This window comes from Emiliania huxleyi (genome assembly GCF_000372725.1).
Source record: "Emiliania huxleyi CCMP1516 unplaced genomic scaffold EMIHUscaffold_3, whole genome shotgun sequence".
In the NCBI taxonomy this organism is placed as follows: domain Eukaryota; phylum Haptophyta; order Isochrysidales; family Noelaerhabdaceae; genus Emiliania; species Emiliania huxleyi.
In genome coordinates, this window is record NW_005199770.1 from 1,593,608 (window position 1) to 1,606,884 (window position 13,277).

The 13,277-nt window shown below is 67.6% G+C and overlaps 3 protein-coding genes across 3 annotated transcripts in view; all 3 read left to right on the top strand.

Annotated features, from left to right (window-relative positions):
* Nucleotides 1-957: 957 nt before the first annotated feature.
* EMIHUDRAFT_195533 (putative histone H4) lies at nt 958-1,269 on the top strand (the record flags this gene model as incomplete). The annotated part of the gene is made up of 1 exon (XM_005775391.1): nt 958-1,269. One exon carries the CDS (start codon nt 958-960, stop codon nt 1,267-1,269), a length of 312 nt encoding a protein of 103 aa, XP_005775448.1.
* Nucleotides 1,270-8,274: 7,005 nt separating this feature from the next.
* EMIHUDRAFT_432126 (hypothetical protein) lies at nt 8,275-8,957 on the top strand. The gene has a single exon (XM_005775392.1). It carries the CDS (start codon nt 8,410-8,412, stop codon nt 8,941-8,943), a length of 534 nt encoding a protein of 177 aa, XP_005775449.1. The 5' UTR covers nt 8,275-8,409; the 3' UTR covers nt 8,944-8,957.
* Nucleotides 8,958-10,450: 1,493 nt separating this feature from the next.
* Nucleotides 10,451-13,277, top strand: part of EMIHUDRAFT_461199 (hypothetical protein) — a gene marked incomplete at both ends in the record, with an annotated part of 13,659 nt that continues 10,832 nt past the window's right edge. The window contains 5 exons of the mRNA XM_005775393.1: nt 10,451-11,133; nt 11,343-11,770; nt 12,294-12,415; nt 12,554-12,714; nt 12,934-13,113. Of these exons, the coding sequence (XP_005775450.1) occupies nt 10,451-11,133; nt 11,343-11,770; nt 12,294-12,415; nt 12,554-12,714; nt 12,934-13,113 (1,574 nt within the window). The remainder of the gene's footprint in view (nt 11,134-11,342; nt 11,771-12,293; nt 12,416-12,553; nt 12,715-12,933; nt 13,114-13,277) is intronic.

Genomic DNA, 13,277 nt, shown 5'->3' on the forward strand with positions numbered 1-13,277 from the left:
CAAAGGAAGGCGGAAGTATAAACCTGTATGACTATATTCTTGCTGGCAGCACCGGTGGCAGGAGTTTTTTTGCCTTGCCACATGAAGAAGTTGAATTGCGGCGTGGCCGGGCGGGAGGGTGCAAACGTGGGCCGTTGCAAAGGGCCGCGAGAGGCGGGAGAATGGGTGCCGGCAGATGCGTGCTGGAGAGATGGTCTAGAAGTGTCGTGTCGTGATGATCTTACCTCGGGTGCCCGCGGCAGCTCGGCCGACGGATCGCTCATCCACACGGCGCCGGACCGGCACGCCAGCGGAGGCGGCGCGGCGACGCCGCCTCCGTCCCTCCGCCGCCGTTTGGGCAGTGAGAGAGGGCGCAGGCGGTCGACGGGAGGAGGATGTGTGGGGGTCTCGAGGCGTTGTGGGAGAGCTAGAGCCGCTCCGCTCGAGGTCGTCGCTCCTGCGGCGGCGGACGAGGGGACTCGTGAGTATTCGGAGGCGGCGCATCAGATCGTGGACACAAGGTGGGCGCAATGGCGAAAGAGAAGGGCGCAGTTGAGCGAGAGCGGCTCACGGGATATGTGAAAGTGACATTCGGCAAGATGCGAGTATGGGGGGTGACCGGACACCTGATTGCCCGCCTGTACGCCAATCAGAACGCAAAGCACGGTGCACGCTTGCAGTGCCACGGCTCTGCGCTTGCGGCGACGAGTCGGCGAGCCCTGCGGCTGCACGATCCGAACCAGAGGGCGCGACGAGCGGCGCGCGTCCGTCGGCGAAGGCGAGGCCGCCGGGCGGGCGGACGAGGAGGGCGGCGACGGCGGCCATGCTGCGCGGGCGGGCGAGTGGGCGCGAGGTCCCTCGGGGCGGCTTGCAGCGCGCCGCTGCAGGGGTTTGCCCTTCACCCGCACTCGAATCGCAGGGAAAGTGGCCCTCCGGCGGCGAGAGAGGGGCACCACCACACAACCAACACAAGCAGACATGTCTGGACGCGGAAAGGGCGGCAAGGGACTCGGCAAGGGCGGCGCGAAGCGCCACCGCAAGGTGCTGCGCGACAACATCCAGGGCATCACCAAGCCCGCCATCCGCCGCCTCGCGCGCCGCGGCGGCGTCAAGCGCATCTCGGGCCTCATCTACGAGGAGACGCGCGGCGTCCTCAAGGTGTTCCTCGAGAACGTGATCCGCGACGCGGTCACCTACACCGAGCACGCGCGCCGCAAGACCGTCACCGCCATGGACGTCGTCTACGCGCTCAAGCGCCAGGGCCGCACGCTCTACGGCTTCGGCGGCTAAACAACCGGCCACCACCCAATCCCCGGTGTTTCTAAACACCACCCTCCTCTCTCGCGCCCTCTCCTCGCGATTTCGGCGATAAAATTGTTTTTCGCATATTGTTGCTGGTAGGCCGAGAGGGAGGTTCTCGTGGGTAGGGTGCCCACAGGACCCAAAAGAAAATAGCTTTTCGGCTCAAAAAGGGACGCACGAGGCAAATCTGATGTTGGATTGTTCCAATAGGAGCGAGGCCTCTTCCGTTGGGGGACCGAGTACATAGGAAACGAGGGTTTCCCATTGTGTCCCCTTCGCGTGCGAGCGTGACACTGCACTTGGCGCCGAGCGCCCGCGGCTCAGACCTTGTGCAAGCCACCCCTCGGTGCAAGCACCGGTCCGGACCGATGGCGCTCGGTGTGGAGCAAGCAAGACCCCCCCCCCCCCCATCGGCGCGCGCTCGCCATTCCAACGGCCGCCAGGAGCACCAAGAGGACTCCTCATGGCTGCTTGCAAGTGGGCTTCGACCGGCCTCGGCTGGGGGGGCGGGTTGTCCCGGCTGCGGACGCCTTCTGCAGCCCCGTGGGATGGGGACAGCACCCCAAAACTGCCCCTCGGCGGCATACAGCACTGCCAGCCAGCCTCTTCCTCCTCCTAAGGGCTGTACTATAGGCCATATTGCGCCGCCTCCTACTGGCAGCCGGGCGGGCGCGCGCCACGGGCGCCTCGGCGCGCGCACGGCTCGCAAAGTTCGAACGAGTACTGCCGCCCGGCCGCCTCAAGGCTGCCGGGCGGCAGTACTCGCCTCGCAAGGCGCGCACCGGCTGCTCTGGCTGCTGCGCCGGCGGCCGCTGCGCTGGCCGCTGCTGCGCTGGCTGGCGAGCGGTACGGCCGCCGGCGGCCGCTGCACCCGCGCCTTCCCTCGCGGGCGCCGTCGCGCCGCGCGCGCCCAACTCTGCTGGCACACGGCACGCGTCGTCACACAGCCGCGGAGAACAGGCGGTGCTGTGCGCGAAGCGCGCGCGATCTCGTACTTTTAAGGCTGGATCCGGCCATTCCAAGGGTATACCTTTGAGAATCCCCAGCGTCCCGCCCTCCTAGTCACACTCTCAATATCTCGACTATCCAACATGAAGTGCTGCGATCGGGAGTGCCCCATTTCTTTTTTCCTTTCTTTTTTTGGGTCCTGTGGGCACCCTATCGTGGGCCAATACTGTCCACTATTAAAGTGCGTGAACAGGTGGGAGCAGGAGCCTCACAGTTGCACTTTTGTTGGCTGAAATCCTCAACGTTGTTGCATGGTTGTTCAAGTTTTCTCCCAGCCCAAGCTGTTACTGTTTGTTACTGTTGTTACTCTTGTTTCTGTGGTCAGCGAACATCCGTTTTCTTTTTTCGCGCGCCAGTTCGGCGCTTGGGGCAGGCGCTCTCGAGCCCCCGCCCCAGACCTCAGCGGCTGCGCCGGCGGCTGCGCCGGGTCGTCGTCGGCGCGCGGGCCGCCAAAGGACGCCGCCTGAGCGCGAGGCCGCCTCGACGCCCGTGCACCGCGAGAGAGCCGTCCGCTGGCGGGCGCCGTGCGAGACACCGCCCTCTCTGACGTAGCCGCCGCGTCTCGACTCGGTGATGGCGCCCGCCGCGACCCCGCCCGCCACGCTGCTCGCCGACATCGCCGCCGCCGACCTCGCCTCGCTGCACGCCCACCTCTCCGGCCGGCGGACGCGCGGCAGTCTCAACGCGCGGCTCGACACGGAGAAGCAGGACACGCTGCTCACCTGGGCCGCTCGTCACGGGCAGGCCGAGGCGGTGCGGCTGCTGCTCGAGGCCGGCGCGAGCGTCGGGGCGACGACGGGCGGCGGCGGTGGTAGCAGCGGCGGCGCGTCGGCGCTGCTCATCGCGTGCCAGAACAACCACCCCGAGGTCGCCCGGCTGCTCCTCGAGGCTGGCGCAGCGGTCAACCAAGCCAACGCCAGAGGCGCCACGCCGCTGCTCGTCGCGTGCCAGGAGGGCCGCGTCGAGATCGCCAGGCTGCTTCTCGAGGTCAACGCGGCAGTCGACCAAGCCCGTGACGATGGCGTCACGCCGCTGTTCATGGCGTGCCAGAAGGGCCACGTCGAGTGCGCCCAGCTGCTCCTCGAGGCGGGCGCGGCGATGGACCAAGCCAGCAACAGTGGCGCCACGCCGCTGTACATCGCGTGCGAGAAGGGCCACCTCGAGTGCGCCCTGTTGCTCCTCGAGGCTGGCGCGGCGGTCGAACAAGCCACGACCCATGGCGCCACACCTCTGTTCGCCGCGTGCCTCTTTGGCCACCTCGACATCGCCCGGCTGCTCCTCGAGGCCGGCGCTTCGGTCATCCAAGCCAGCAACAGTGGCACCACGCCGCTGCTCATCGCGTGCCACCAAGGCCACCTCGAGGTCGCCAAGCTCCTCTCCTCCTACGGCGCCTCCCGCGCCGCTACGCCCCTTGGCACGCCCGAGGAGATCGCAAACCGCAAAGGCCACGCCGACCTCGCCGCCTGGCTGGTCGCCAGCCGCGGCTGGACGCCGCTCGCGCACCTTGAGACCCTCACCGCCGCCCGCGCTCTCTCCCTCCTGCGCAGCGGCGCAAGCCTGCACGAGGGCGAGCCGACGCCGCTGCAGCGCGCCGCGGGCGGCGAAGGCGAGGCGGCGGCGCTGATCCGGCGGGCGGCGGCGCCGTGGTCGCCGGCAAGCCACTCGCTCTTCCCCGCGGCGGCGCGCGCGCGGGCGGCGCTCCTGGTCGTCTCGCTCTACGAGATCCACGAGCGGCACCATCTCGACTCGGCAGGAAACACGAACGGCATCGCGGCGCGCGACTTTGTGGCGTGCGTGCTGCGCTTCGCGATCACGCGCGAGACGGAGTAAGGGGTAGCTGGGTACGTTCTGTCGTGTGGATTTTGCGGACCGCGATTTCTTTTCCCGTTACATTCCTTTTGATTCCTGCTTGTTCGTTGTTGTCTTTTTTTGCACGACCCTGAGGATGCACGCGGACCGCGGTGTTTTCTTTTTTCGCGCGTTGCCGCGGCAGTCCAGGCTCTGGGCACTGGGGGGAGGCGAGGGCCCTAGGGGGTACCCATGCGGGGGGGAGATGGGGTCCCCCAGCCCGCCGCAGGCGCCGATTTTTTGTTTTTTTAAAGCGATTTTTCTTGTTTTCATGAGCATTCGGCGGTCTTGCGGCCATGCTATCAGCTATCACGCCTTGCGACATCCTTTCGGCGCTGCTGACCGTGCCATGCTGCTCAACTGACCGCCTGCATAGCTCGCGGCCTTAGTCTTCGGCAGTCAGTGACGACCTGATCGTACGGCCAGTAGGAAGGTGTCCTTCCAGCGCGTGCACGCTTCTGACGCAATGCGCGTCACAAACTGCCTCGGATTGGCTGCTGGCACTCTCGAGGCTATGCCTACACAGCCTCGCGCGCATGGGCAGTCAAGAGGGACCATGCACCTTCTCAGGACAGCGCCGGTGCCTCTCTCTTGGACCGGCAAACGTGGTGGTCTCGTGTCACCGATGATTGTGGGACCAGTGCGGCATCGTGCCATCGACAGCTCTGAACTGCGCCTCACCACTGACCGGGAAGGCCGCCAAGTGGGTCAGCACCGGTCGCACATTGTGGCAGCAGTCAGCAGCGCATGTCTGATAGCTAGAGCAGCAGCGTCAGGGTCGCAGGGTCGGATCGTGTCAAGCCTCTCGCCCAGCCGGCCGTGTGCAGACGTCGGCCTGTCTGCTGCCTGGAGTGATCTGTCGGCGGTCAGTACCACCAATCAGGTTAGAGTTTTCTTATGATTGGAGGGTCTATCTGTATGTACTCCTCGAGATCTCTCCAAATCTGCCCTCTAATCAACCGTAATCATTCGGAAAGTCGGTGCTAATAGAGACTAATAGAGCCGGAGCCCCGTTTCCACTGCTGCGCGGCGCACGGTGCCTCCGGGGGCCCCCGCCTCCCCCCAGAGAGTCCAGGCGCCTTGAGGGGAGTCGCCCAGCTCAGAAAAGCTGAAACGATGGTCTCCCGACTCGGCCCACATCCTCGCCGCCGCGTCCGCATGCCGCCAGGAGGTGGTTTTGCCAGGGAAGCGGGTGGCGCCACCCTTGGACCCGGCGGCGGGCGTGCAGGCCAGCAGCAGCAGCATGTCGATCCGGCGCGTCAACCGCGTCAAAACGGTGGCGTCCGCGACCGCTTGTCAGTAGTCAGATTTCGTCTCTGCAACCCCACACCGCGCGTTTCGCGGCGGGCGATGAAAAGCGCACGCGACATCCATGCATACACTTTGGGGGTGGCCCTAACTAAGTCCTACTCCTCTACCTACAGGAATCCCTACAGCTCAGGTCAAAAGCCACTCGGGAGAGAGAAGGATCTAAGGAACGCATGGGGGAGTTGGGAGTGTGAATACCCCTACTCGTGTATACCTACTAGAAGAGATGCAACAACAAAACAGAAGAGATGTCCCACAGTTGGGAGAGAGAGAGATGGTACTGTCCCGATGTAGTCGAGATGCCTTGTAGCTTGTTCCATAGGGATGTGTCCTTGGACTCGATTCACTCCTTCCCGCTGTTCTTATACTTTTGAATACCCCTACTCGTGTCAACCGTTTGAGCCCGCACTTTTTCTTTTTTCGCGCGCCAGGCTGGGGGGGCAAGTTCGGCGCTTGGGGCAGGCGCTCTCGAGCCCCCGCCCCAGACCTCAGCGGCTGCGCCGGCGGCTGCGCCGGGTCGTCGTCGGCGCGCGGGCCGCCAAAGGACGCCGCCTGAGCGCGAGGCCGCCTCGACGCCCGTGCACAAACGAGAGAGCCGTCCGCTGGCGGGCGCCGTGCGAGACACCGCCCTCTCTGACGTAGCCGCCGCGTCTGGTGATGGCGCCCGCCGCGACCCCGCCCGCCACGCTGCTCGCCGACATCGCCGCCGCCGACCTCGCCTCGCTGCGCGCCCACCTCTCCGGCCGGCGGACGCGCGGCAGTCTCAACGCGCGGCTCGACACCGAGAAGCAGGACACGCTGCTCACCTGGGCCGCTCGGCACGGGCAGGCCGAGGCGGTGCGGCGGCTGCTCGAGGCCGGCGCGAGCGTCGGGGCGACGACGGGCGGCGGCGGTGGTAGCAGCGGCGGCGCGTCGGCGCTGCTCATCGCGTGCTCGGAAGGCCACCTCGAGTGCGCCCGGCTGCTTCTCGAGGCCAGCGCAGCGGTCGACCAAGCGATGAACGACGGTGCCACGCCGCTGTGCATGGCGTGCTGGCAGGGCCACCTCGACATCGCCCGGCTGCTTCTCGAGGCCGGTGCGGCGGTCGACCAAGCCGATGAGGAAGGCGTCACGCCGCTGCTCATTGCGTGCCAGGAGGGCCACGTCGAGTGCTCCCGGCTGCTCCTTGAGGCTGGCGCGGCGATCGACCAAGCTGATGCTGAAGGCGTCACACCGCTGAGTGCTGCGAGCCAGGAGGGCAAGATCGACTGCGTTCGGCTGATGATCACCGCTGGCGCTGCGGTGAACCAAGCAGATTCTAGCGGCTTGACGCCGCTGTACGCTGCGTGCCAGGAGGGCCAGCTCGAGTGCGCCGAGCTGCTTCTCGAGGCCGGCGCGGCGATGGACCAAGCCACGCAGGACGGCGCCACGCCGCTGTTCGTTGCGTGCCAGAACGGCCAGCTCGGGTGCGTTCGGCTGCTCCTCGAGGCTGGCGCAGCGATCAACCAAGCCAAGCAGAATGGCGCCAAGCCGCTGCTCGTCGCGTGCCGCAACGGCCACCTCGAGGTCGCCAAGCTTCTCTCCTCCTACGGCGCCTCCCGCGCCGCTACTCCCTTCGGCACGCCCGAGGAGATCGCAAACCGCAAAGGCCACGCCGACCTCGCCGCCTGGCTGGTCGCCAGCCGCGGCTGGACGCCGCTCGCGCACCTTGAGACCCTCACCGCCGCCCGCGCTCTCTCCCTCCTGCGCAGCGGCGCAAGCCTGCACGAGGGCGAGCCGAAGCCTTTGCGGCGCGCCGCGGGCGGCGAGGGCGAGGCGGCGGCGCTGATCCGGCGGGCGGCGGCGCCGTGGTCGCCGGCAAGCCACTCGCTCTTCCCCGCGGCGGCGCGCGCGCGGGCGGCGCTCCTCGTCCTCTCGCTCTACGAGATCCACGAGCGGCACCATCTCGACTCGGCAGGAAACACGAACGGCATCGCGGCGCGCGACTTTGTGGCGTGCGTGCTGCGCTTCGCGATCACGCGCGAGACGGAGTAAGGGGTAGCTGGGTACGTTCTGTCGTGTGGATTTTGCGGACCGCGATTTCTTTCCCCGTTACATTCCTTTTGATTCCTGCTTGTTCGTTGTTGTCTTTTTTTGCACGACCCTGGGGATGCACGTTGCACGGAGCATTGTTTTCTTTTTTCGCGCGTTGCCCGGAGTGCTCTCTCGGTGCCGGCGGCTGCGCCGGGTCGTCGTTTGCGCGCGGGCCGCCCAAGGACGCCGCCCAAGCGCGTCCGCCTCGGGCTGCGCAAACGAGAGAGCCGTCCGCTGGCGGGCGCCGTGCGAGACACCCCCCTCTCTGACGTAGCCGCCGCCGTTGCGCCTTGAGTCTCGAGCACGCATGACCCTCACTTCATCATCGTCGCCGAGAGCGAATACAACATCTCGAGGTTGGTTGTTCATCTCGACGCCATCTTGGCCCTATAGGGCAACACTCTGAGGTGTGCAGGAGTCAAAGCTTGAAGGGCGGGTGGGTTGAGGTTTACCGGTTCGGCGCCACTTTTCGACTTGTGCTTGCACCAAGCAGTAGAGACCGACCGCGACGACGAGGAAGAAAATCACGGTGCCGCCCAGCAGCCCGCCGCCGCCGCCGTCATCGTCGTCGTACGAGTTGTATGAGTCGGGTGGCGGCGACGGCGACGGCGGTGGGTCGCATATATGCGGTGGAGGAGGGGAGAGGCCGCCACCGAGGAGGCCGTCGTCGCCGAGGAGTCCGCCACCAAGGAGGCCGCCACCAAGTCCGGCGGCGGCGGCGGCAGCAGCGGCGGCGGCGTGTCTGAGGTCGAGACGCAACTTGCCACTCCGGCGCTCCACCTGGCACCGCGCACGCAGCGACCTCCACACTCCCTCGCGTGTGCGTGTGTGGAGGGAGAGAGCGGACAATTAGCCGGGACATCTGGAGAATTGCCGACCGAATCGACGGCTGTGCCAGGCTTGCTCGTGGTCATGGTTGGTATGCCCGGCGCGGGTAAGAGCACCTTTGCGGAGCAGCTGCTCCTCGCACACAGCTGCAGCGCTGACGGCGGCGGCAGCAGCAGTGAGCGCTGGTCCCGCATCTCCCAGGACGTCCTTGGCTCGCGCAAGCAGTGCATCCGTGCCGCGCACGAGGCGCTGAGGCAGCGGCGCCACGTCCTGATCGACCGCTGCAACTTTGACCCCGACCAGCGTGCGCACTGGCTCAACTTGGGTGGGGCGAGGCCCGCCTCGCGCGTCGCCATCTTTCTCGACGTGCCGGAGCACGTGGCGCGGCGGCGCGTGCTCCGCCGCGCCACGCACGAGGGGCACGTCGACTCAGGCTCAAAGTCGGCGCGAGAGCTGCAGCAGATAGTGCGGCGCATCTCGTCGTGGATAGTGGCTCCGCGCACCTCGGAGGGCTTCGACAGGGTGGTGGTGTGCCGCTCGCCAGAGGAGGCCGCCGCCGCCGCGCGCAGTCTCGCAGCGGAGGCGCGCGCCCTCGACACTGCCGCGCCAACCCTCTAGAGGTCAGGGTCTAGTACGGAAGCCGTAAACAATAAACAAATGTGCACGGCACGGCGTGTTTTATACGTGTTACTTGAAGCGCACTTGAGCACTGGATAGGGTCGATTCCGCATGGTACGGGACCCCTCGATCGTCTCGCCCTCCCTCGCTGGTGTGCGTCATTGGGGGGGTTCATAACAAAGGCATTGTCCATTGAGTCCGGGTGACATGGCCAGTGTCGTCCCTCCCCCCTCGCTCCATCGTCTCCCTGCACCCTGGGACAAGAGGGACTTGTTCAGCAGCTCAATTTCAACGCGAAACTTGTGAAAATAGGAGTCTCTACCCCGGCTCGAACTCAAAAAGCGCGCAGTCCACGCCCTCTCCCGCCCGACCCGGCGACCGCGGGGCGACAGGGGCGCGCACGGACACGGCCCCCCTGCAGCTGTGATCGCTAAATCATCACGGCCCCGTAACACCCTCCTCGAGCGGTCAAAGGCTCCCCAGGGCTGGTCCATGTCATGAACCAACAGACACAAGCAACAAAACCGCACGTCCAAGCTTCTTCTCTCTCGGGCACCCCGAGGCCCATACGGGATACGGCGCCCCGGCAGTCTCGATCAGGGAGCAAGCAAGAATGTTGTCGTGCGTGTGTATCGCGCGCCTTGCGGGGGGGGGGGGGGGGGAAGAGGGGAACCTCTTAGCGTCATCGCCATGGTGCTGCAAGCAGCGCCGGGCAACGACGGCTTACCGCCTCCCGGTCCCCCTCGGGCTCGGCACACCTCCGCTGCTTAATGTTTGGCGACTCGAACCCGTGAAGCTTCCCCGTGCACGGGTTACCCCGCACACGGGTCAGCCTGCCAGCCACGTATCCACGCAAGTGTGGTCCGCGCGCATGGCATACAGGCGTTCGCCAGACAGCGCAGAGGCTAGGCGACCGGGGAAGGACTAGCTCAAGGGCAACACAGCGTCACCAGTCAGCCGTCGTCGCCCGGCGCTGCATGCAGCACCGTGGCGATGGCGCTAAGAGGTTCCTCTTTTCCGCGCCCCCCCCGCAAGGCGCGCGATACACACAGTGTGTGTACTTGTTACGTGAAAACCCGCTGGGACCCGGACGCCAGCACACACGGCTAGATTTCATGGCGGGCCGCCAAGGTAGAAATTCTTTTCCTTCCTGTCCCCTGTCGGGCGTCCTCCCATCCCTCCCTTGGGTTCTCCGTTTTATTTCTTTTTTCGGGCGCTCGGGCGCGGGCGTGTTTCACCACGAGGAGGAGCGGGCGTGGGAAGTCCCTTGCCAAGCATGCGTCCAGTTTCTTCGTTAAAGGAACTCGCAGCGCGGGACGCGGCACAAAAAGAAAGAAAACAGACACCCCAAACGAGAGATAGGGGAGGAGGACAGGGTCCGGCACCGGGCACATGCCAAAATTTTTCTTCTTCCTGTCGGCATGAACACATGAGCAAGCGTACGCCATCAGGCCGACCAGCTGGCCCAAGCTGCCGTTGCTAGCCCGATAGCGCGCCCAGCCGCCTGATGAGGACCGTCTCCCTCAGCGCCGCGGCGACACTCAACAACGCAGGCCTCGTCCGGTCGCTCGAGCTGGCCTCCGCGCCGCCGCTGCCGGCTGCCAGCGATGATCTGTCAACCGTCTTCTACGTCACGATGCTCAAGAGCGTCCTTGCGACGGCCGTCTTCAGCCAGCGGGCGTCGTGGGCTCCCTTCCTCTACCTGATGCTGCTGCTGAGCCGCAGTTCTCCGGCGGTGCACGCGGTCGGCGCAGTGCTGGTCGGCGTCACCGCGCTCGTCATCCCGGCCGTACTGCATGAGCCGCTCGACTCACAGCTGTTTGCCTGCCACGTCCTCGTCCTCCTCGCGAGCAGCACCGTCCTCATCCTCGAGGCCGCGTCGGGCAAGCTCCTCTCCACCCTCCGCCGCGCCTGCCAGCTCTGGTCGCCGTGGACCCGAGGACCGCCCGTGACCCGAGCCCGCCCTCCGCGAGCAGCTCTGGTCGCTGCGGCGGCGGCGGCCGCGCTGCACCCGAGCGCGCTGGCGCTGCCTCTGCTGTGCGCCGGGCTGGGCTGCCTGCTCACGCTCCCGTCTGCCGCCGCCGCCGCCATCAGCCGCGCCGCCGCCGCTGCCGCTGGAACCACCGGCGGCGGCGGGATGCGCACGACAGCAGCACCTCGGACGTGCTGTGTGCGGCTCCCGCTGCGAGGGTACGTCTGCCTCTGGCGCCGGGCCCTAGAAGCTGAATACGGACCTTTGCGTTCTAGCGCTCAAGAGGGCACGTATTTCAGCTGTAACTCCGCTGTATTCGGCCGTACTCCGCTGTACTCACTGTACTCGTAGCCCGTGTACTCACGCGCTGTTGCGAGTACGCTGCGCGAGACCGCCCGCCCCGACACTGGTGCTACTCACGCTGCAGGCTCCTGGCCTGGTACGCAGTCCACCTCGCCCTGCCTCCTCCGCCGCCGGCACCGCCGCCGCCGCCCTCGCCACCGACGCCGCCGCCCGCGCCGCCGCCGCCCTCGTCGCTGCCGAAGGCGGCCGCGCCGACGAGGCCACCCCCCTCCTCGCCGCCTCCCGGGTCGGCTCGGGAGCGCCTCTCGTTCGCGGAGGTCGAGGCGGGCGAGGCGGGCGAGGAGAGCTCGGCGGATACCCCCCACGCGGCGCTCGTGCCCCACCCACTCCCCTCCCCGCCCCTCCTCTCGCCAGCCGCGTCGCCGCTTCCGCCCCTTCCGCCGCCCCTTCCGCCGCCCCTTCCGCCGCCCCTTCCGCCGCCCCTTCCGCCGCCCCTTCCGCCGCCCCTTCCGCCGCCCCTTCCGCCGCCCCTTCCGCCGGCCGACGGCTGCGGTGCGGGCGCGGGCGGCATGGCGGGCCTCCTAGTCCCCCCTCCGGGCGGCTGGCGCGCGGTTCTGTGCCGTCGCGGCGCAGCGGCGGACGCCACCACTCGCACGTGGCTCGACCGGCGAGCCGCACTCGCAGATCTGCTCGGCATATCGATCCTCCCTGCGCTGCGGGGAGGGCCGAGGCCGCCGCCGCCGCCGCGCGCCGCCGACGCCTTCGCCTTGCATGCGGCCGCCGGTCCATTCGGAGGCTCTGCGGGCCTGGGGTGCCCCCTCGCGACAAAGCAAGCGCATCGCTGCCTTCTGTCTCGGAGGCGCGCACGTCTCGTTTCTGTAGGCGCGCCGTCTAGCGGCGTGGGCGGAGTTCCTTTTCCTGCGCGCGGCACGCGTTTCTTTTTTCTGCAGGCGCCGTCGGGCAGAGGAGGTGCCGGCGACGCCGCGACTTGCGAGGCGACTTGCGAGGTCTCGAGGCTTGGCCGCCCGCGGCATCGCGCCTGTGTCGGAGGGCGAGTCCGTTGCCGCGCCGGCAGATGAGGCGGAGGTGGGGGCAGCGGAGGCGGCAGCGGAGGCGGCAGCGGAGGCGGAGGCGGAGGCGGAGGCGGCAGCGGAGGCGGAGGCGGCGGCGGAGGCGGCGGCGGAGGCGGAGGCGGAGGTCGATGCCGAGGGTTCCACGTCGGCGCTTGCCACCGCGCAGGCCGGAGATGACGGGAGATGACGGGAGATGACGGGAGATGACGGGAGATGACCCGAGATGACGGGAGATGACCCGAGATCGCTTGCCGCTGCGCAGGCCGCCGCCCTCCTCGCCATCGGAATCTGGCTGGCGGTCGCGCCCCGGCGGGCGGCGCGGCGGCCGCCGCTGTCGGTCGTGGCGTCGCCGACGATGACCACGCTGCCGAGCCTGCGAGAGAGCGAGTGGTTCCGCGGGGCGGGCGGCGAGCTTGCGGCCGGGTCGCGGGCGGAGGAAGGGAACGGCAGGCTGAGCGGCTCTAGAAGCGGACCTAGTACAGACGTGTTTGGTCTTCCGACGCGCACTCGAGAGGGCTCGTGCTCCGCTGTACTCCGCCGCACTCCGCCGTGTCCGCTGTCTTCGTAGCCCGTGCGCCCACACCCTGAGCCCACACCCTGACGCCATGATCTTGGGTCATCTCGGGTACTCTCCCGCGGCAGGCTGAGGGCGGCCTTCCAAGCGGCCGGTCTCTACGCGGTGGAGCGCTGGCCGGCGGCGGAGATGGCTGCGGCGGCGGCCGGCACGATCCAGCTGCTGTGGTCGCTAGTCTCGCCCAGCCTGCCCTCGCTGCTGCTGCTGCTGCTCGCGACTCTCGCGCTGCTCGCGACGCCGTTCTGGCCGTGGCTGCCTCCGTCGCCGTCGCCCGCCGCGCGCCGCTTTGCGCACGTGGCCACCTCTCGCCGCGCCGCGCTCGAGGCGAGACTACCCGAGATCACCCGAGATCACCCGAGATCACCCGAGATCACCTCTCGCCGCGCCGCGCTCGAGGCTCGCTCGCCCCCTC